General features: G+C 35.5%; 1 protein-coding gene across 7 annotated transcripts in view; it reads right to left on the reverse strand.

Moving 5' to 3' along the window:
* The window catches only part of LOC143253788 (RNA-binding protein Musashi homolog Rbp6-like), a 205,186-nt gene that overhangs the window by 173,287 nt on the left and 6,891 nt on the right, over positions 1-25,008 (reverse strand). For all 7 annotated transcript variants that reach the window (XM_076508163.1, XM_076508161.1, XM_076508162.1 and 4 more), the window contains exons 4-5: positions 20,805-20,889; positions 14,939-14,980 (exon numbers count right to left, since the gene is read on the reverse strand). In XM_076508163.1, the coding sequence (XP_076364278.1) occupies positions 14,939-14,980; positions 20,805-20,889 (127 nt within the window). The remainder of the gene's footprint in view (positions 1-14,938; positions 14,981-20,804; positions 20,890-25,008) is intronic.

The raw sequence follows: 25,008 nt of genomic DNA on the forward strand, positions 1-25,008 counted from the left end.
ATCAGAGTTTACGAGATATTAAATCTCTTATGATATTTTGCCGAATTAACTTATTAAACCGCACAACTAGTTTCATCATTGAATTATAAAAATCTATATTATAAATTAACTGATGTCTATAAGATTATTAGATGTTTGTAATGAAATATTTAACCACTCTATTCACCACAATAATATTTTCAGGGTTTTTTTTTTTTTAATATGGTTCAAAAAGATTCTAAAATCAACTTTTTGTCTTCAATGTGCCATTCTTCATAGGTGTAAAAGTCATTCCAATTATATTTTACTACCATTTTACAGCCGGCGAATGACGCACATGCACAACTTCCCGCCATTTCCGTGATGCCACCTAAAGAAATGTTGCAGATGGCGGTGGTACCTTTCCGATTAATAATACTCCACCACTATACATTATTGTTTTGGATGTGAGAGCTGGACAGAAACATAAAAAACAAACAAACGATATTTACATTAAGCCTTATCTGTAACACAGGCATAATGGTTTGGTTTGTTTGTTTTGGAATTTCGCGCAATACTACACGAGGGCTATCTGCGCTAGCCGTCCCTAATTTAGCAGTTTATGGCTAGAGGGAAGGTATTAGTCGTCATCAACCACCGCCAATCAACGGCTACTCTTATATCAACGAATAGTGGAATTGACTGTTAGGTTATAATACCCCCACGGCTGAAAGATCGCGAATCAATCATCCTAATCACCTAGCCATGACGTACCTTAGGCCAAATGGCGACAGATTTAAATTTTAAACTAATAAAAAAACTTATCCATTTTACAAAATAGTGAGGTGATAAAAAATAATTTTCCCAATTAGATCAATGGAGATCAATATGCAATTGATCGTTGTTAAAGAGTTTGCTCTATAAAGTAGAAAATAATAAAGTAGGCGTAAAGGTCTGAGTACTACTACCTGTTTTGTTTATTATTAATCTAAAACTTAATACAAAAGATAAGAAACTATCAACTGCAACTTATCTTAAAATAATATTACTGAATCGTTGAATATTAGTAATTCAGCGGTAACATTAAGGACTTTAAGAGCCCCGACACGGCCAAGTGGGCAAAGACATTCGACTCGTAATTCGAGGATCGCGGATGCGAATCCCCGTCGTACCAAACATGTTCGTCCTTTCAGCCATGGGGGCATTATAATGTTACGGTCAATCCCACTATTCGTTGGTAAAAGAGTAGCCCAATAGTTGGCGGTGGGTGGTGATGACTAGCTGCCTTCCCTCTAGTCTTACACTGCTAAATTAAGGACGGCTGGCGCAGATAGCCCTCGTGTAGCTTTGCGCGAAATTCAAAAACAAACAATTAAGGACTTATAATGTTTAAATTTAGGCGTCGATATCAGTAGATAAAACAGATAATCTATTGGGAAGCTTTTATTTTCGTAAAACAAACGAATTGTACAATAAAAAATTGAAACCATCAATTAACGTCGAGTTTTAAAATAATTCGAATTTTTAATGTTCATATTTCTTCCCTCCAATCACGAGCTCACAGTAATGCCATTACAGAAAGTGTGGGCTTGGCGGGATGAGCCTACGTTAATGCCAATAAGGAACACGAGGAGTGGATGGGAATGGTTCTGTAGACTGAATCCAGTTTCAATAGACAAACGTCAAGATGTCTGTAAAAATTAAAATGCTTAGCATGCTGAACTATTTTGGACCTTCTTGAGGCCGTGTGTTCATTACTCAGTGATGGTCAAATCCTATTATTCGATTTGAAAATAGTAGTCATATAGTTGGCGGTAGTTGATTTTGACCCCCTCCTTCCATTCTCTCACTTCAAAATTAAGAAGGACGATGAACAGATATATCTCGTGTAGATTTACAAGCAAAGAAAACTGGAAAATGATAACAGCCCCCTGGTGAATAAAAGATATGAAATCAAGTTTCAATTGTGTTCATTATGAAATGTTACCATGCTAGGAGAAACCGAGAAAAACTAGACTATTATTTTTCTAAATCACTATTTCTATCTTTCCAGAAGGTTCTGTCACATAAACAAACAATTATATAGGAGAAAGCGTAACAAAAAATTAAATGTAGTTGGGTTTAACGAACTGGGATAAAAACTGGGTTTTTATCTTAATTATTCACAAAAGAGTTGATACATACACAGTTTAGAAACGCGAGTTTAAAAAAGAAGCCATTTAGGTCAATATTGGTAGTTTTAGGGTTAGCTGGACGGGGGGGCGAGAAGCTCCATATTGCGTATTGTTTTGTTTTTGAATTTCGCGCAAAGCTACACGAGGGCTGTCTGCACCATCTGCCTATAATTTAACAGTGTAAGACTAGAGGAAACGAAGCTAGTCATCACCACTCACCTCCAACACTTGGGCTACTAAAGAATAGTGAGATTGATTGTAGCATTATAAAGCCCCCACGGTTGAAAAACGGCGTGCATGTTTGGTGTAACGGGGAGAATATTGCGTAAAAAAACATACAATGAATACAGTATAAAGATAAACATAAGCGACGCGTGTTTTTTTTATGGAGAAACTGATGTGTCGAATAATTCGGCCCCCCGCTAGTACAGCGGCATGTCTCCGGATTTACAACGCTAAAATCAGGGGTTCGATTCCCCTCGGTGGGCTGAGCAGATATCCCTTTGTGGCTTTGCTATAAGAAAAAAACACACAAAAAACACACGAATAATTCGTGTTGCAAAAACCTGATTTCGTAAAATCTGTTTCATGTAATTCTTACGTTTCGTTTAACTAGTTTTCTAGAACTTTCAATTGCGTTTAACTAGTTTTGCAGAATTCTTATGACGGTTTTCATCTATTTCAAAGAACCCTCTGTAGCAATATGAAAAAAAATCCAAATAATTATAAACTTTGTGCTAAATTTCATTAATAACGTAACAGCCGGAGATGCACGAGGCAAATCGTTGATTCAAATACCAAATAGAGTTGAAGACGGTGTGATATTTACGATATCTTTATTATCTCTCTTTTTTTTCATTTTTCTTTGAAGCAGAAAGGCAGATACAACAAACGTAGCTTCCATTTGTTACTTCCAATCTTCCAATCAAGAAACTGTACATATTACGATTACATCCACACAGAGAAGCTTCAGGGGTTGGACTGTATATACAGACACACAGATACTTAGGAGTCTCAGTTTTATTGACTTCAGACTACCGTATCTTTGTAGTCTCGTTCTCAGCCCGCTTATGTACACATTATTGTGTTACTGTTTGATTCTTAAAGGTCAAGTTGCATAACGAGATAAAAAAGTCTTTTTCAAGCAGACAGTTAACATGAAGAGAAAGAAGCTGGGATTAAAGTCTGTAAAATCAGATGGACGTTAGCGAGGTAGTGATTTCTTAAATTCAGTGGCTAATGAACATATATTTATATAAGTGCGTTCGGGTACTTCGGTAGAAAAAAAAACACCCAAATGTAATTACTCCTTCTACAGATGAACATAAAGGAAACGTATAATGTCAATATATTTGTATAGCGGCTTAAACTGGTGTTAGCCCACAAGACCTTTCCTAAACACAACCCCTACACGGTGTTCACAATCACTATCTAATTATTAGTGTAACATAATTACTCCACCTGGATTTTGTATCCTCCACGTTTGGCTACCAGAGACACGAGAACTATCTTCGTTTTAGCAAAACCAGATGTATAACACGCATGCTTTATGTGTAATGTATATCACGTCTCTACGTAACGATGTCTGTTTCACGCTTTGGAAATTTCAAGAAGTAGGCCTAACGCATATATACAGTCCACTCGGCACGGACGTGTTTGGAAGAAAGATTATTAATATAAACCTGGCAATCAGTAGCGCTAATTAAATATAAGTTTAGAATAAAATGTTTCATCAGTTGGGCACTTTGCTGATAACGATATTTTTGGCCGTAATCCTAATAATACCTCACGAAGTGTGGCCAGCTTAGGAAATACATATTAGTACAGGAAAACTTTTAATTTAATATAATGTAAATAGTGAATTTAAAACCATAAATTAGAACAAAACACTTTCTGCAATACGAATGTTGTCTAGCGTAGAATGGTCCCCGTTTCCTAACAACTCTCAGTTTGGTTTTTCAACCGGATCATTTTATAAAGCTGCCTTCGTGTTTTGTTTTCAAAACGGTTACTTAGTTCCCTTCCTACTCTAGAAATTTCGAGAAAAAAACTTTGAAATTACACCAAATGAAACCGTTATAAAAGTATAATATGTCCATTGGTACGTTATCCAAGACACGTGTTACAAAAACGCATTGCTTTCATTCCGAGTAAACATTTACGACAAGAGTCAAAACTGACCACAATTCTTCCCTTAGTAATACATGTAGTTCTTAGCAAAACTGCCCAATACAGTAATCCATATCTATATGGACAGCCATAAAATGATATATATATTTAAGTGTTCATACGAACATTCTCGACCGACGTCTATATACTGACATTATGTAAGAAGGAAAACAAACTTCACTCGTATTTTATCCTAACTGTCTACAACTTTATTGCCGGAGTCCATCAGCACGTGCAGATCTTGTAATCAGAAAGTTGCTACGGTGGAATGCTTTCCAAAGAAAACACAGTTTTTTTTTTTTAAACTTTCATAGATTTCAAAACCACTTTCAATAAAGTCGTTTGAGGAAAACAGAAAACCGTGGGGACGGAAAAAGGAACAAGGTTTTTACAACACACTGATTTTCAATACGGGAGGGGGGGGGAATCCAAGTTAAACTTTTCTTGGGAGCATATTCTAAAACCTTGGTTTTGAAACATTGTTCTTGTCTAATATTTCCGCTTCGCCCCACATTTGCTAAGTTAAGTATAATATCGGTATCACGACACTTCGGTTGAGTTACACTTTAGGGTTTGCTTTGTTCTGAATTTCGCGCAAAGGGCTATCTCGAGGGCTAGCCGTCGCTAATTTAGTAGTGTAAGACTAGAAGGAAGGCAACTAGTCAACATCACCCACCGCCAACTCTTGGGCCACTCTTTTACCAACGAATAATGGGATTGACCGTCCTATTATAACGCCCCCACGACTGAAATGGCGAGCATGTTTGGTGCGACGGGGATTCGAACCCGCGACCCTCGGATTATGAGTCCAGCGCCTTAACCACCTGGCCCTGCCGGGCCGACACCTTAGGGAACAAGTATTTTTTTTTGTCTCTGTCTTTGCTATTAATTAATTTCAGTTGGTTCTGTTTCAAGAATAACTTTTCAGAAGAACATACGGCTGTGCACACACGATTCAAAACTAGAAAAGATAGCAAGTAAACATATAAATGATTAGGATGAGAGCGATAACTACTAAGACAGAGATGCAGTGGAATACTGACTTTTATTGTAAATATAGCAGTAAATGAGAAAATAATACTTCAACAAAAAAATGTGTGTGTTTTCTTATAGCAAAGCCACATCGTGCTATCTGCTCAGCCCACCAAGGGGAATCGAATCCCTGATTTTAGCGTTGTAAATCCGGAGACATACCGCTGTACTAGCGGGGGGCTCAACAAAAGAAAGAAAAGGAACAAGGTAGTTGATGATGCACACTGTTTCGAGGCTATCTAGGCCTGATGAGTAGGGGTCGCTCGACTCACAACTTGCCAGTCCCGGGCTCGAATCACCGTCGCAGAACACGCTCGCTTTTTCGGCGTCGGGTCGTTATAATGTGAAGGTCAATCACCAATGATTCGTTGGTAAAAGGGTACACCAACAGTTGGTGGCGGGTGGTGTTGAATAGCTGCCGTCCCTCTATTCAATTACTGTTAAATTAGAAACTAAAGCCAACCCAACAAAGACCATCTTTTGGAGGATGGAAGAGATCTGTGCTAGGATCTAACCCTCCCAGGTCGCTCAAACACGACCTAAGACCCGATCTAGAAGAAGCTATCCATAAACAAGTGCAGTAGGTATAATGCGCCATTGTTCTGGTAAAACACGTGTTCCTTAGTTTACGGTCACAATTAGTATTGCCACCACAAAGTAACCTTGTGAACTAACTAATAGAGTCAGTCACCTCATACATGGCGCGTGAGATTTCCAAATCAGTTCTGCTATTACTTGAAAGATCACCACATTCTACTCTCATAACACAAGTTTAACAATAAACAGAAGAGACTGTTTGAAGACCGTGATGGTATCGATGTTACCGATCCACGTGACGTTCGCCTGGTATTTACTTCTTGACGTATGAGTCGATGAGTATTAGAAGTAAACAATTTTCATGTATTGTTTACCAGGACCATCTAGAGAAGAAATCCCAGCATTCAATAACCGCGGCTACTCTGGAAATAGTATATATACATCTATATAAAAGATGGTTGTTAGTTTGTTTTGAATTTTGCTCAAAGCTACACAAGGGTCATCTGCGCTAGCCGTCCCTAATTTAGCAGTGTAAGACTAGAGGGAAGGCAGCTAGTCATTACCACCCACCGCCAACTTTTGAACTACTCTTTTACCAACGAATAGCGGGATTGATCGTGACATTATAATGCCCACACGGCTGAAAGGGCGAGCATGTTTGGCATGACCGGGATTCCAACCCGCGATTCTCAGATTAAGAGTCGAGTGCCTTAACGAACTTGCCATATAAAAGAGGAAAGATATTTCTTTTTAAAAGATAATAAAAGAGATTATGCAGTCAACCTTATTTAATATCCATATTTCTTAGCTCTGCAAAAAGCTATTTGATATTTCTTCGCCGTGGAGAATCGAACCCCGGATCTTAGGAGTGTAAGTCCTTGAAGTTACTACTGATCAATTAGGAGACGTGAATATCTATCTTGTTAAACTGATATAACATACGATTTTCACTGATAATTTAAGATAATTGTGTATGTGTGTGTTTTTCTTAAAGCAAACCCACATCAGACTATCTGCTAAGTCCATCGATGGGAAACGAACCCCTGATTTTAGTGTTGGAAATCGGTAGACTTACCGCTGTACTAGCGGGGGAATAGGGTAATTGTACATAGTTATTATAGATAGGTTTTGATTCACTGGTTGTTTGGAATTAAGCAAAAACAGTAATTTCTCAATTTCATCATTAACAAGAGAGAGGGCAAAATCCATATCTGCTTTAACACTAATGTGTGAACATTATTTACTTACTCCCAGTAAATTTTAGGAGTACAGATATCCTTAATGCTGGCCCTACCAACTCTTTGCAAATCACAAGGGGGGGGGGATGACTGCTTCGGGTGTTTTCTCTCCCTCTGAACTCGAGTCCCTGCCCGATTACAGCCATTACAACAATGAAAATCTTTCTTGAAAATCCACTTTCCCTTGATTATATTGTCCCGAGTAGGTGTATTGCTACCTACACCTAATCGACGGAAGTTTAGTAGGTAAACTATGTTTAATAAACCCAGGTTTAGAATTTTTGATCTACATTTTTAAGAATAAAACTTTGAAGGATAAGAAAGGCATATAATTGAGTTAGGGCTTTTCGTATTTATTTAAGAGAGAGAAAAATCTTGCTATGTTTCAAAGAAGATAATTGTCAGTGGCTCATATATATATATATAATCATCATACATCTATACATATATAAGTGTGTGTGTAGGTAGATAAGAGAAAGATAATGAACGTATATGCTCGTGCAGAGTTAAATATTACCGGCGCTTGCTGCTTAATCGATGGTCAATTTCAGGGTACATGCCTCCGTGATATTCAATCCTATATTTGCTGTTAATTACTTTCGCTTGGGGGTCCAGAAGGCGTTTTGTGAGACAAGAATCGGTTAGCTACTATCGCAAGAGTCGGTGTGTATGCTCGACCTCCAACATTTAAATTACGACACATCTATAGATGTGTCTAGGCGCAGACACAGATGTGTCGCTGCGTCGGAAACATTTATCCCCGATAATCTGATCCTTAAATTGGAATTGGAATGTTGATGCCAAGAGAATTGTATAGCTCATCTCTGTATCCTAGTATTTGGTTTGTAATACTTAATAAAATAGTTCATTCCTTATTTTTTGCATTTGATGTACAACATGTAATAATTAGAAACACTAAAATAATTTCACTTTGGTTTATAGCAGGTAATAACTTGAAAAATAATAACACGAAAATACTTTACATCATTTAAAAAGCTGCAAGTGGACTTTTCAGTCTTCTAATTTTCTCAGACGTCGGATACTGACTAACGTGTTTGTTGGTTTGTGGTTAAGCATACAGCCGTACGACTATCTGTGCTTTAGCCACTGGGAGGATCTTATCTGGAATTTTTGCGTCGAAAGTCCTCAACTGTATTCTTGAATAACTAGGGGGTTTGTTTGTTTGATTGAAGCTAATCATATAGCTACTCAATACGCTATCAGTTCTCTACTCACTACGGGTATCTAAACTCGGATTCTAGCGTTGTAAGTCCGCAGATACACCACTGTATCGCGGGGAGGCAAATCACTGGGGGGGATGTCTTCAAGAGGGATAAAAGTGAAGACTTATAATGTCGTAATTCCCATCAATATTTATTTTAAATACATTCGTTTGAAACATTTATATATGTTTGTAATACGTATGTGTGTGTGTGTGTGTCTGAAAATTCATAATACAGGTTACAATGTAATAATTTTGCTCGGTGGCTCCATTTGACATCTATCGCTATTTTTACTAGAATATAAGTCACTATGATAGAGTTTAGAGAATCGACTTCTTTTTCGTATATTTCATGACAATCAATTCCGTAATCGCTATATCGCCCTCTCCTTTTGATTTTTTTGTTTGTTTTTGAATTTCTCACAAAGTTACATGAGGACTATCTGCCGTCTCTTGGGCTAATTTTTTTATTAACGAAATATTGGGATGGGACGTTACATTATAACGCTCCCACGGCTGAAGGATGGAGCATGTTTAGTGTGACGGGGATTCGGACCAGCGATCTTCAGATTACGAATCGAGTGCGTTAACCACCTGATCATGCTTGGCCTGTTTTAGTAGTTAAACATAAATCTACACTAAGGGTTCTCTGCTCCGTGCCTACTGTGAATATCGAAACTTGATTTTAGGGAAATGGATATTGTAGTTATATGTAATATAACAATGTAACTAAGAGTATTTAGTTTTGTTGGCCATTCGAAAAACACTTTATAATATGCAGGTTCAATTGGACGGAATGTTCTCTGGAGCTAGTTCCGTAATGTTCTTTTATACACCATGACTCAGCGATATGTCTGCAGACTTACTACACTATAATCCGGATTTTGATACCAGTGGTGGGCAGAGCACAAATAATTCTTTGTGTAGCTTCGTGTTTAACAACAGTCAAACCGAATCTCTGAGCCCACTGAAACTATGGTTAACAATGGTTAACGTGCTAGGCAGCGTACCGGTAAGTCCACAGCTCGAACCTTTGTTATGCCGCTGACACGTTCTGCACTTTAACCTGTTGGAATTATTAGTAAAATGACTATTACGTTAAGAGTAGATGGCAGATACTGCTACTTAGCTTCCCTTTCTATGATCGGCAGTTATAAATTTGAGATGGCTATGTCTAAATCTTGGAGTTTACGACGGGGGCCTTTTTAACCCATGGATCATATAGGGTACATTTCTGATTGAAAATACCAGCCAAGTACCACTTCTGACGTTGTACTGCATTTCCAATTTGAATGCCTCTTCCAGTCTCATAATCTCAAATCACGAATCGTATAACCTTCAGACGTGTTTCATGCACTCTTCTCTAACTGGCCTAGCTATGCTTGAATGTGAATGTTATATAGCCCGTGCAATAATTCTCAACATTGAACTCATTATATTATTCAAACACAATGCTGGTGTCAATGTATTTTGAAGTCGCTGAGAAAAATTACGTATACACTGGATAGGTGAAGAGAAAATTATCATTGACCACTATTCAGTTCGTCACATTATATATTTGCTCAAGAGCAGATATAGTAACTAAGCTTCACATTCCAAAAATTATTTAAGTTCAAAGGAGGTCTAGTTCAGTCTACCCTTTGATATAAAAGTGTATATCGAACTGGACCCCCCATGAACTTAGACTTGGAGTTAAATAATTTTCGGATTGCCAAGTTTATTTATTCACCATTCTCTTATTAGTAATTCCTACGAGATTATACAACTTGTTACGTGTATACAATCAAGTCAGCATGATTTTATTTCTAACAAATAGCGTTTCCCTGAACAGTAACCATTATTTTATTTTCTACAATTTACAGAGACCTCTGTGATTTGATTTGTTTACTTACTTCCTGGGTTTTTAAAAAATCTTTTCAGGAAACTTCTTTATAAAAAAACGCTAAGCGTTACAGTTAATCAGTTTCTTGTTGAAATCATGTGCTTCTAGAAGGATAAGCTGAGAACCAGACATTTTTCCCTTTAACAGATTACTAGGGAAGCGTAGTTGTTACAATCTTCCCTTCAATTTATCAAACAGGTAATGTATTTTTATTAACCACATTTTAACTCTTTTTTTTTTTTTTTTTTTTTTTTACTGATATTATAAAGTTTTCGTGCGATGCAACCGTAAGAAAGAGAGTCTGGCTTTACACGTTTGAGATTTTGTATCTCAAAACAACAAAACATTTATACGTCTCAAGATTTGTATCTCAAAAAACGTTATATGCTATCGAGTAAGTTCCAGTTGCTGTGACACAATAAATTGTAATCACTGTCTGGTTGTCATGGTACCACATCTCTTTATATGTTACAGACTGTCTGGTTCTCAATGGTACCACATCTCAAAGCTTGATAAAGAACTGTATGGATGCCATGATACCACATCTCACTACAAGCTAAAGGATTGTCTAGTTGTCGTGCTACCAAATCTCTTTAGAAACAGAAGAATTAATGTGGCTGACATGGTACCACATCTCATTACACACAAAAGAAAAATGTGGTTGACATGGTACCACATCTCGTTATAAACAGAAGAATTATCTGGTGTTCACATTACGAGTTCAAAGTTCGAAGAAACTAAACGATTAATTTCCTCTCACTTCTTTTTAAGACTGGGTTCATTAAGTGAAACTAACATGCAGAGTATTATAACTTTGAAACCCTGAACATCAGTAACTCTCTGCTTAGCGATAAATATAGATCACGAATTGGGGAGCAAACACAGCGATTAGCCTGCGAACGTTTTCCCACAAAGCTATTGACAACTACAGCTCGGGAGGAAAGCGCACGGTTCGGGAAGAAGATCACGTGACAAAGTGGGAATGACCAAAACCTTGGGAATGATTATCAATTCTCAAATGTATCAACTTCCGGTGAAAAATGGAAGCAAAATAAAAAAAGAGGGAAGAAACGCGAGCAGCTGATTGTACCCGACCAATTAAATCATTGCTACCAACCGACGTCAACGGACGCAGCGCTTGTTATGACGTATAGATAAATCGAATTTGAGGAAGTCGTGTTTTTTGGGTTTTTTTCTTTTATGGGGAAGCGGGGTGAAGGTACCTTCTGTAGTGAATAGTTATAAATAAATATAATTAATTTTGTACTAAAATTTATTTCTTGTTTCGTACATAAATGTATTTATAATTCAACTGTTTTTTTTCTTATTTTTTATGTCATGTGTCAGAAAAAGCCTCGAGAGCGAGATTAGGTAGGGTGTTTTATTCAAAAAGTAACAAAAAATCCTATCCTATCGTTCAAATAGCCTTCCTCTCACTGGCATAGCAGAATGTCTGAGGGTTTACATCGCCAGAAACCGGGCTTCGATACCCGTGATAAGTAATGGACAGATAATCCATTGTGTAGGTTTGCGATTAACAACAAGCAGACAAATTATCAATTAACAAATCGGTTTTTGAACCTTTTTTTTTTTAACACAGGTATCGTTCTGATTTTGCGTTAACCCTAGTTTTCCGTGAAATAGCGCTAACCCTAGTTTCGGCCAATAAGTTTTGGAAGATAGTAAGCGATTAGAATAACCACGACAATAACACGAACGTGTTACTTCTAATAGACTAGGAAAACCTAGCGAGTTAGAGTTTCTTTAAAACAGAAGAAATCATTTAAAAAAAAAGACGAACAGCAACAAAGTTTATTAACTCCAGTCTTCGTAAAGAAATCTGATTAATATTATAACTAGATCTGGATTAATGACTTAGGGTGCCCCAGAGCAAATTTTGGAGGGATCCCCCTGGATATGAACCTCAAATACATTTCAATATTATTCATCAACTGCAGTCTGAGCAATACACAAACACAAGCGTGAGGTATATAACATAAGAAATACTACAGGGTGTTCGGAAAGTCACTGTGCACTTATATATTTATTAACAGACATGTTTCAATATACAATACAGGAGGTGAATATGAATGACAATTATAAACAATGTTGAAAGTGACCCCTGTTGGCATCAATATAAGCTTGGATCCTTCTTATTTTGTTTCTAAACACCGCTATCAGTTGCTAGCTTGAAATAGACTGAATGAATGCTGTTATCACTGCTTTCGAAACTGCAGTGACTTTCCGAACACCCTGTATATCTGATATTTATTATGAAGTAAGGATAGCATTTGTTTTTTGCTAAGTTGATGAGGAAGTATTTTCGACACAGTAAACTGTAAGAACGTAAGAACGTTTTAATAACGTGTTACAAAATAATGTACGTTTATTTAAAATGATTAAAATCGCTTCTCTCCTAACGACACAGTTGTAAACATGATTATGTAAACATAATAAGAATTATTTTGTGTTCTTTTTACTGCACCTATCTCTCCCCCGTCCTGACTCCCCAACTTGTCTTACTTATGGTGTGTGTAAACATCAGAAGTTTTGTGGCAAAGATCGAAATATTCTGAAAAATCAGAAGTTTTGTGGCAGAGATGAGATATTCTGTAAAGATCAGACGTTGTGGCAGAGATCGAAATATTCAATGAACATCGGAATTTGAGATAAATTTATCTGCACAGATAAAATTATGGCAAAGTTTAGGCTTATTCTGTTTATATAAACAAAAACTGTTTATATTCTGTAAACAACAGATTGAAATATTATGCGTTTTTGATTCTGTGTTAAACATTCAACTCGAAAAACAAAAACAAACTGAAATTTAACTTCCAATACCGAAACAGCTGTTCTGAAAAAAACAAAAAGAGAAAAAAGGAAAATAGAAAATTTCAGAAACAGTCCCCATTTGTATTTCGGTACAGTGGACAGTATCTCTGCTAAGATACTTTCTTTGTTTCCTGAAGCATTATGAATTGTGAGAAATTCTGCGACAGTTAGGGGAGCATTCTTGAAGTTCTTTAGTTAAGTAATTTTTTTCTAACACACAAGACTGTCCACAGAAGAAAACACGAGAGTAAGTTATGTTTCGCCGAGATGATTTTGTGCAAGTTTAACCATCCGAGATATGAAAAGATTTCAATATCACGTGATATCCGGGCTGTTATCCATCTGTGTCTTTCGTAACTTATTATTTTTACCACGGGACAACATGGCTCTATACACACACACACACACCAATAAATGATCGCCGTGTTTTTAAAAGACACTTGATTATTACTGCTTTTCAAATGCGGGTGTTACACTTTCGTGTTTTTATGGTTTAGTCTTACCGTATTCATGTCTGTACAGGTTAGAATTTTCCACACACACAAACTACCAAGCGACCCCTTGGTCTCACTTCGCAGCTCTTGCATCCAGAGGGGGGGTAGCCCCACGCTAATCTCCCTGATGGACACTGTGTGAACTACGACTGCACATGAATCTAGCTTCAGTGGTTTTGTGGTGTTGCCAAACTCGAGAACCAGTAAAAATAAGGTCAACTATCACCATTATCCATTCACTGTTGTTCTGCGAGCGAAGATCGCCAGAATTTTGCAAAATATCTGGCGATTGGTAGCAACGGAAGTTTCATACTGAAGCATACAAATATTTCACCATAAAAGCTAAATATTAAAAAAAAAAAAGACAGTTACAATTCAACGACGCGTACCATACTTTGAAGAAACGGTTATTGTTTATAAACGCGCGATATTTTTTGTAGGTATAAAAAACTGCAGTTTCGAAACAAGTTCGTTCGTTTCGTGAATTACTCGGTGGTTGTAACAGCACTTCACAATCTAATGCTACCCAAACCACGAACCTTCGATTTCACTCGAATGACCGATAGATATTTCGTTCTCGCAATCACATTAGTCACTTTCTCAAATCCAAAATGGAAAAAAAAAAAAAAAACAACAACACATACCTCAATAGGTTTAACTTAATTTTACAATTTGCAGAATAAATGAAGGCCTAAAAAAAGAAATATTTCTGTCCGCCTCAACACACTCAATACTCCAAAACTTATTACAAATAGTTTTGCAATAGTTATATATACACATATATAGCATTTTTACATTGAATTCTTTTGGGATCAACGACTGCATCAATTTCACTTTCGGAAAAAGGAGTTTTTTTGTGTTTCTTTTTTATCTATTTCTCTACCCACGTTTAGTTAGCGGAATCGTTTAAGTTGTGTATGAATAGCGAAAAGAGAAAGAAGAAAAGTCATTTCGAATTCAATGCTGTAGAAACTGGAGTGAAAAAAACTATATAAATAAAATAAAGGTACAAGGAAAATAGAGTTTAGTTAGACACGTTGTATGATGTAAAAACCTCGCCTGGTTCGTGATAGTCGTTACATAAAAACACTAATGATCATTCACGCGTGATAGGAGCGTGGGTGTAGGTTTAGCTAGATTTCTACGATATAAAGACGAGATTTGCACTAGTACGTACGTGTTGGAGAGTATAGGTAAAATGGAACACCACGCCCAGCTACAGCACAACGAATGTGCCAGGACTTTCCATCAACGCTGCATCAGTTTGTTAGGAAACGTTATATGACATAATAAGGCTAAATTAATGCAATTTGTTCAGTGCAGACGGTAAAAGTGGGTCGTCAGACCACGACAAAGACACAAATAGAGCGGACGAAAAACAAGTTTTGAAACGAACTTACCTTCGGGTGTGCCCGTTTTGGGAAGGCTATCTTCGGGTCGATCTACAGGGGAAGAACGGAAAAACAACAATTTTATAATATAACAATACGAGAAAGATGACTTCCTATTAATAACGATTGTGATGAAAAAAAAAACAATTGTACGAGATATTTCTCATAATATAATAACCTTTTCTTTCTTGGAAGATAATATTTATTGTCTGAAATTCACTTAACGCTACCTGCAGTGACGGATTTAAGGTTGTGTGGGCTCAGGGGTTAATACTATTTTGAGGCCCTGCATCCCATGTAATTTTACATAGAATAAAATTATCATTTGACCCCCATTAAGACCATGAGCCCTAGAGTTCAGCCCCCTTACCTAAATACGCCATTGGCTGGTTGGAAGCAGTAAGTGAAACAATAGTTCGGTTTATTTATGTCAAAAGTGAACAGAGCAGTCCAGAAGGACTTTACTACGCTCCTGCCCTAAGGAAATTCCCGTTCTATTACTGGTAGTATAAGTAATAAATAATATATTATCATACTTGTTGCGTATCTAATTTCATCATATTGTTTCTAGAAGTGTTTCAATTGATAAATTGTTAACTGTTAATAAATATTTGCTTACTTGGGTAACTTGTGCAAACATGGTACTTAAAATAATACTTAGCTGAAGTAAAAAAATAATGGATAAGCAATTTTTAGCTACGGCACAGTGGCTCATAAGATGCCTCTGTGTTCATCAAATATAAACTTGTATCTTATAGCTCCATCATCTTTTGAACGATTTAAGGTTTAATTACACTTCTGGACTCAAGAGGTCAAACCCTTTCGATTAATGTATTCTACGATACCCAAGGCCTCGCAGATTAATTTCTCTAATCTTGTCTCAACGAATTTCAGTTTGAAGGTAGATAGGCTGCTAGAGATCTTGAGGAGAAATAAAATCGAATCTGGTATACGCGCACCCACGCTTTGTATTGCTGACGCACAAGACTATAGCTAATGGATAGGGAGGGAAAAGAAGTCTCATAGATAAATTTACGTTAATCCTGCCTAAAAGAACATCAAGTGCCGTGGCTACTGATGTTTCCCTCTTGTTTTTATTTGCACAGGATATTTTTTAATGCAACACATTTACTGGTAAAAGTCAGTTATTAAAATTACACAGCAACTTCCCTCGTGTTCTTTGGTCTACACACAGCAACAATAACACAGCCAGTTCTCTCTATAGGGCGGCCCGTAAGTCCCTACCCATCCATATGTTATTATGTTATATTCAATTACGCATATATTATCAATTTGTTACCGCGGCATTTGGAACAATAACCCCTGCTATGTTGAGGAAAATGTCTCACAGAACATGGCGTCGCATAATATTATGCAGCGAGAATGAGGGACAGCACACAGATACACTGGATACATAAGATATATGGATGGGTAGGGACTTACGGGCCACCCTGTAGATCAAGGTTCAGTTATTTAGTATAGACCGTTCTCTCCAGGTCAAAATTCAGTTAAATGATAAATGTGGTTGAGTGTTAATCTGTGATATACACACCAAGTAATGTAAGGTTCCAAATCGAACAGTTTTTACAGTATATATGTATGTATGTAGCTTCATGGTACTCACTCGTTCTTCTCGGGCTGTCTTGGTAATGTTACAATTTAACATCATCTAACGAGCCTACCCATAATTCAAACAATCAATTTGTAAAGGTCAGTTTTATTTGAATGCCGCGAAAAGCTACACGAGAACTATCTGCGCTACCCGCCTAATTTAGCAGTTTAAAACTAGAAGAAAGGCAGGTAGTCATTACCACCCACCGCCAACTCTTGTGCTACTCTTTTACCAACGAATAGCGGGATTGATCGTTATATTATAACGCTCCTACGGCTGAAAAGGCTAGCAATGTTTGGTGTGACGGGGATTCTAACCCTCGACCCTCAGATTAGGATTCGAGTGCCTTAACCACCTGGTCAGCCCGCGACTAATTTGTTAAGCCTTATCATTTATTAATTTTTCAGTCATAGCTTTTCCTTTATTCTATTAGTTCTCAATAATTAACATAATTTTTAGATAAATTAATATAATTTTTTCATAAATTAACATACCTCTCAGAATATCATTTATTTGATTAATTAACATCATTCGGTCATTAATTAGCAATCTTTTCACATTAATTAACCTACTTTTCATATTAAACAACCTCCTTTTCTTTCTTATGAGTTCATAAGCTCGTTTCTGTTTAAACGCTAACTCTCAGTTAGACTGCACAGATGGAATATGTTGGCGTATGCAGTTAATACAGTGAACAAAGCGTGTAATTACCACAGAATTTAAACTTGCTTTTTCAAACATGAAAGAAATAAAAACATCAAACCCTAACTACGTCAGTGATAATAACTTCGAACAGAAGTACGTTCGTTAGACGTGATAGAATACAGGTTATTCAGTTGCTTTCGTTCCCAACTAAATCAACCAAATGAAACGTAAACAGCTAACAACAAAAACTCCGTTTACAATTCACTGATCTAACTTTAAAAATAAAATCAGGTCCTAAAACATAGCAGTTAACTTTCAATGAACGTGTTGATAAGAACGAATTTCAAGGAATATGTAATCCAGGAAATACTACATTGATTTTGTAATACCACTTACCACCTGGGTCCAGTTACCTAACAAATATCTTATTGCAACAAAAATAATATATATATATATATATAGAAAAAAGTAGATTACGTATAATTACAAATAAACATATTACGTTAATTACAACTGAATTCATTACATCATTTCATTCACTTGTCTATAATAAATATATTATGTTAATTACAACTGAATTCATTACATCATTTCATTCACTTGTCTATAATAAATATATTATGTTAATTACAACTGAATTCATTACATCATTTCATTCACTTGTCTATAATAAATATACTATGTTAATTACAACTGAATTCATTACATCATTTCATTCACTTGTCTATAATAGGATTTGGAACAGTTACTTTCAGAGATAAACTGTTCACGGAGTAATCTTGTAGTTTCGAACTCACCCGAGTTTTTCATAATCAAATCGACGTTTCATTGTTACGTAATATTCATTATTGCCATTATCTGTCTTAATACGTCAGAAATGCTGTTACATTTAGTGATTAAGATCTTAACATTTTAAAAACGTTTTTAGCGCTTGCAACTTTTAACCATGTCTGGATGTGTCTACCTTAGTACAATTAATGATAGTGCCTGGATGTGTCTACCTTAGTACAATTAATGATAATGTGTGGATGTGTCTACCTTAGTACAATTAATGATAATGTGTGGATGTGTCTACCTTAGTACAATTAATGATAGTGTCTGGATGTGTCTACCTTAGTACAATTAATGATAAGGTGTGGATGTGTCTACCTTAGTACAATTAATGATAATGTGTGGATGTGTCTACCTTAGTACCATTAATGATAATGTGGATGTGTCTATTAGTACCATTAATGATACCTTAGTGTAGTGGATGTGTCTACCTTAGTACCATTAATGATAGTGTCTGGATGTGTCTACCTTAGTACCATTAATGATAGTGTCTGGATGTGTCTACCTTAGTACCATTAATGATAGTGTCTGGATGTGTCTACCTTAGTACCATTAATGATAATGTGTGGATGTGTCTACCTTAATGATAATGTGTGGATGTGTCTACCTTAGTACAATTAATGATAGTGTCTGGATGTGTCTACCTTAGTACCATTAATGATAGTGTCTGGATGTGTCTACCTTAGTACCATTAATGATAGTGTCTGGATGTGTCTACCTTAGTACCATTAATGATAGTGCCTGGATGTGTCTACTTTAGTACCATTAATGATAGTGTCTGGATGTGTCTACCTTAGTACCATTAATGATAGCGTCTGGATGTGTCTACCTTAGTACCATTAATGATAGTGCCTGGATGTGTCTACTTTAGTACCATTAATGATAGCGCCTGGATGTGTCTACTTTAGTACCATTAATGATAGCGCCTGGATGTCTCTATCTTCGTACCATTAATGATAATGCGTGGATGTGTCTACTTTAGTACCATTAATGATAGTGCCTGGATGTGTCTACCTTAGTACCATTAATGATAATGTGTGGATGTGTCTACCTTAGTACAATTATTGATAATGTCTGGATGTGTCTACCTTAGTACCATTAATGATAGTGTCTGGATGTGTCTACTTTAGTACCATTAATGATAATGTCTGGATGTGTCTACTTGTATAATGATATCGTTTGGTGTTATGAATGTCAACCTTCCACTTAATGCACGCTGCTGAAAGTAATTAACGTAAAAAGGGTTAACTAGATCCACTCTTTATTCAAATGGAGATTCCACAACATCTCGTTTCAAGATATGCTCTTTACACGTTCAGTTGTATCGTCCATTAGACCTGCCGCATCATTCAAGTCATTATAACGTCAATACTTGATTATTTAGTGACAGTTCAATGGATGTCTCTCTTAGTTGGGCGACTGTAAGTATTGACGTGTTTTGACTTCAGAACATGTCAGTGACACAACACAGAAAGTGTGACATGAACAGGATGCAGCACTTGTTCGTTTTCAACGTGGTGTACACTCCAGGGGGATCGAAACCAGATTAGTAACGTTAAAAATTTTCATACTTACTGCTAAGCCACTGGGTGTGGGGTGAGGCGGCGTTATACGATGCAAAGCTTCCTTTTAATTATTTTAACAAGCTTTGTGTCTTCAGTCTCTCAAATAGTAAAACAAGATGGAATTGTAGTGAGACTTCTGTGATTCGTCGACAAGGTGCTTATTATAGTAAAGTGCCATTCTAGGCAGATATGTTTTTTTATTTTATGCCGTCGCCCCTTCAGTTGATCATTTCACGAATGAAACCTTTGTACCACTGACGTCATTGATTACGTGATCAGCCACATGATCGCTCTTAATTAAATATGTTGAAAGAAAGAAATTATAGGCCCTGAGAGTAAGAAACACATGCTTGTATACTTTTAACAAACGTCTCCCTTTTTTTATTTAATACGAAGCTTCACAATGAACAATCTGAGCTCTCTTAATCGTGAGGAATTAAACCCTGGATTCTAGCACAATAAATCCATCAACTTAATGCTGACCCCCAGGATAAAAACTAACAAATTTAACACAGTTAAATCACAACCATACGCCACCAAAAAAAATTAATAAAAATATATTACTATGTATAAATATATTTCATTCACACGGAACAAATATACAGTGGTGTTTCAGTAGTAAGTGTATGGACTTAAACACTAATATTTTGGTTTAGACTTCTGCTGCGGGTCTCCCGCTCTTACAGAAGTAAGACCAAGAATTTACAATGCTGAAATCAGGGGTTCGACGATCCCTCGGTGGACTCGCTAGATAGGCTGATGTGGCTTTGTTATAAGAAACACACACCTCAGCCGCGGACAGAGTGAATATAGGAACAACATAGTATGTAATAAAGATAAAAAATCCGACTCTAAATATCGATATTATACGTGAGTATATTTGAGTTTCTAAGTTATACGCTAAAAAATATCTCATCAAATTATTCGAAAATTTAATCCAGTTTATAAATTAAACTACCTTGCATGTACATAATGTTTCAAATTTTAATAGTTTTCCAGTAAAGACTGCTAGAACATCGCTGATGAGGATATTAAAACGGGAATTTTATTGTTCTGCAAAAAAATTGTTTTAAGCAAAATATATAAACGTATTCACCACAATTTTGGAAAGTAGACATGAAAAAAAAACACGAAAAAGTGAAAAACATCTTGGGCATAAAATTTAGATGTTCCCAGTCGCCGTTAGGTGGTAAGAACTGTAATATGATTGACAGACACTTACCTTCTTACCGTCTAGCTCGTGCGGGCCGTTGGATAAGACCTTGTCTACAGAGTTGGGATCGGCGAAAGTAATAAACCCAAATCCACTGGAAAAAGAAATAGATCTCAGTCAGGGTCCAATTTCTTACGTCATAAGTGCTAACACACTTTTCTCTAGAAAGACACGTGACGTGTTACGCAACAAGTGAAGACTGTTTGTAATAAAATGACTGTTGTTTTGTTTAGCTAGGTGTGCTAGTTTGTTTTGTTTGTTTTTTGGAATTTCGCACAAAGCTACTCAAGGGCTATCTGTGCTAGCCGTCCCTAATTTACCAGTGTAAGACTAGAGGGAAGGCAGCTAGTCATCACCACCCACCGCCAACTCTTGGGCTACTCTTTTACCAACGAATAGTGGGATTGACCGTCACATTATAACGCCCTCACGGCTGGGAGGGCGAGCATGTTTTGGCGCGACTCGGGCGCGAACCCGCGACCCTCAGATTACGAAGCGCACGCCTTAACACGCTAGGCCATGCCAGGCCAGGTGTGCTAGTGATCCCTGATGTTAGTGATAGATCAGGAGCGACTAGCACGCTATAAGTTGAACAAACAATCTAAAATCCATTATGTTTATGTATTTAAAGTTTATACATTCACTCTTCCCCAATCCCCGTGGTTCGGCGGTAGTAAGTTTACGGACTTACAATTCAAAGTTCCTGGTTCTCCACTGCCTGCCCGGGGTGGATATAACGCATTCTGTACCATTGTGATAAAAAATCATAACACATTAACAGTTAAGCAATGCATTATTAATATACTAATCAAGCCCTTGATTTTTTAACTGTTATACATTAAACTGGTGTTGTTGTTGTTTTTAACTGCGTTATCAGAAAATTACGTATCCTTTATTCATCATGGCGTTGCTTGTTCACTTTGTCTTTGCTGAGAAACAAATTAATTATAGGCCTATTTCGTATCATGCATTCACTGTTGACTTTATATCTTTCGTAGGCCTACTTTTTTATTATTAGGTATGCATTACTTACTTTTCCTTTGCTTGATAATTTATCTCCACACACACACACACACTTGTGATCATCGTCACATACACATAAATACATCAAGTGTTAAAAGAGTTCGTTGTCATCAGGAAAAACATGGGAGACAAGAAATACCTCGCGCATCCTGTGACGTCAAATAGCAATCCAGTTTGATTTAATGTGCAATCACGTCCTAAGAACGTATCTACGTCGTAAGAAAAATTTAGTGGACAGCCTAAGTATAACAAAGCCAGTAAATTTTAAGTGGCTTTGACACTTGCACACTTGCATCCGAGAAGAAACTCGATGACGTCACTAGACAAGTCTGCTGTCATAAATCAACAACACAGGAGATAAAATCCTGGCAAAAATCTACCTGGCGGTCGTAAATTATTTACGAGTGTTCTTTTTTTTATTCTCATTAATTCCTTAATTGTCTCTGATAGAGGGCCACATAGTTTTGAAAACCTACGTTAAAAATTACCATAAGATAAAATAATAATTTAAGTGAAAGTTACAACGTCTGCGATTTTTCATAAAAGAAAAAGTTGTGAAAAAAGGTTTGTTTGTGATTAAGCACAACACTACACGATGGGCTGGCTGTTTATGCTCTGCCCACAACGGTTATCGAAACCCGGTTTCTAGCGTTGTATGTCCGCTAACATTCCGCCGTGCTATGGGAAGAGGCAATCCAGAAAATACTAAAGAAAAATATACAAAGTCCGTAGTGAAATATAATTTTATCAGTCTTATTAGGCTTAAGAAATCCCGTTATTTCACCAGTTCAGTAAGAGTATAAGTTTCTAGCAATATAACTCCACAGACATGCTACTTTGCCACTAGATGGGGCTCTAAAATTGGAATATCACAAACACTTCTGTGTATACTACAGAATAACATTAACGGTTACGAAATGTTTATATACCAAATATCTATATAAACACAACAAAATTTGTTAAAAACAATAACAAATTTTAATCTTCAAGAGAATGTATTTATATCCTAATAAAACAAAAACAATTTGACTGAATAAAAAAGTCCTTAGTGTAGCAGAAACTACTTACATTTTTTGCTAAAATAAAACTGTTTTTGACAGACAAGAAATTAATAAAGGAAAATAATGTAAAACAAACAGCATTTTATTCTGTAGAAACACATCATTAAATCCTAATGAATGAGAAAAGGAGGACAGATAGGTAAATATAATTTATTTACTGTATAAAGAAATTCTATATACTCTAATTTATTATGAAAAGGCAAGGATAGATAGAGTAGTTTTACCCTAAAGAAACATATCTATATATCCTAATAAATCATGAAAAAAGCAGTTTAATCTATACAAACATATCTATCTATATATCCTAATAAATCATGAAAGGAAAATAATAAGCAGCTTACTCTATAGAAAGAAATCTTTATACCTAATAAATCATGAAACAATAATAAAAAGCAGTTAAATCTACAGAAACATAACTATGTATCCTAAAAAATCATGAAAGAAGAATAAAAAAGCAGTTTAATCTATACAAATATATCTATACATCCTAATAAATCATTAAAGAAGAAGAATAAAAAGCATCTTACTCTATAGAAAGAAATCTATAGATCCTAATAAATCATGAAAGAACAAAAAACTCAGTTTAATCTATACAAACATATCTATATGTCCTAATAAATCATGCAAAAATATTAAAAAAGCAGTTTAATCTGTATAAACATATCTATATATCCAAATAAATCATGAAAGAATAATAATAGAAAAACAGTTTACTCTATAAAACCATATCTATACACCCTAACAAATAATGAAAGAAGAACAAAAAGCAACTTACTCTAGAGAAACATATCTGTATATATCCTAATAAATCATGAAAAAAATAATAAAAAGCAGTTTAATCTATATAAACATATCTATATATCCTAATAAATCATGAAAGAATAATAATAAGCAGTTTAATCTATAAAAACATATCTATATATATCCTAATAAATCATAAGAAAAGAATAAGAAAGCAGTTTAATCTATAGTAACATATCTATAAATCCTAAAAAATCATGAAAGAATAATAATAAAATAAGGTTTACTCTATAGAAACATATACATATATCCTAATAAATCATGAAAGAATAATAATAAAAAAATAGTTTATTCTATAGAAACATATCTATATATCCTAATGAATCATGAAAGAACAAAAAACTCAGTTTAATCTATACAAACATATCTATATGTCCTAATAAATCATGAAAGAAGAAGAATAATAAAAAGCAGCTTACTCTATAGAAAGAAATCTATATATCCTAATAAACCGTGAAAGAATAATAATAGAAAAACAGTTTACTCTATAGAAACATATCTATATATCCTAATAAGTCATGAAAGAAGAATAAAAAACTCAATTTACGTTTGTGTCAAAATGAATATTAAATGTTATAAAAAACACAAAACATTTAGGGTAAAAAATCACTACCAAAATGAATATTATTATATCTGGTAGAAAAAAAAACCCATGAAGAAGAAGGTTAGGCTGAAAAACGAATAACCCTAAATTATTACATTTAGGTTTTCTTATATAGATATGAGATACCTAAAGCATTTTAATTTAAATGACCAGTTATTTAAATAAAGTAAACAAAACATAGGTAAATAGATAGAGATTCAGGCAAGAAGAATGCTACAGTAATCTAATAAGTTTCAAAGAGATTAAGGAACAAAAAACATTTTAATGCAAATTAACATGCCTTTGTATTTTAATAGAAAGCATACGTTCATAGTTAAAATCAACAACAACCATTTCACTTTAAATAGACCTCGATCCTAGTGTTCCCATAAGTGGTGATAGAATGTTTAGGACCGAAGTGAAGAAAATATGTATCCTTATTAAAGGAAAAAAAAATACAATTTCTGGCATTCTAATGGATTATGTTAGAACTTTTGAAAGAAGTTTCTTGAAAATAATTTGAGAATAATTCTGCAAAATAATTATTCCACTAGATATTTTGATTTGTTAAAATGAATAAATTTTAACAAAATAACGTCCACTAAATCTCAGGAACTGACCACAGTGCAAAACTTCATAAAGCTAAATGTAAGACATTAATGGAGTTCAAGGGCCATAAGTAAATGATTTGCAACAGTTGCAATAGAAACTGAAATTGGAAACAGTGACGATATCCTATAGCCCC

The sequence above is a fragment of the Tachypleus tridentatus genome, chromosome 6 (assembly GCF_004210375.1).
Source record: "Tachypleus tridentatus isolate NWPU-2018 chromosome 6, ASM421037v1, whole genome shotgun sequence".
In the NCBI taxonomy this organism is placed as follows: Eukaryota; Metazoa; Arthropoda; class Merostomata; order Xiphosura; family Limulidae; genus Tachypleus; species Tachypleus tridentatus.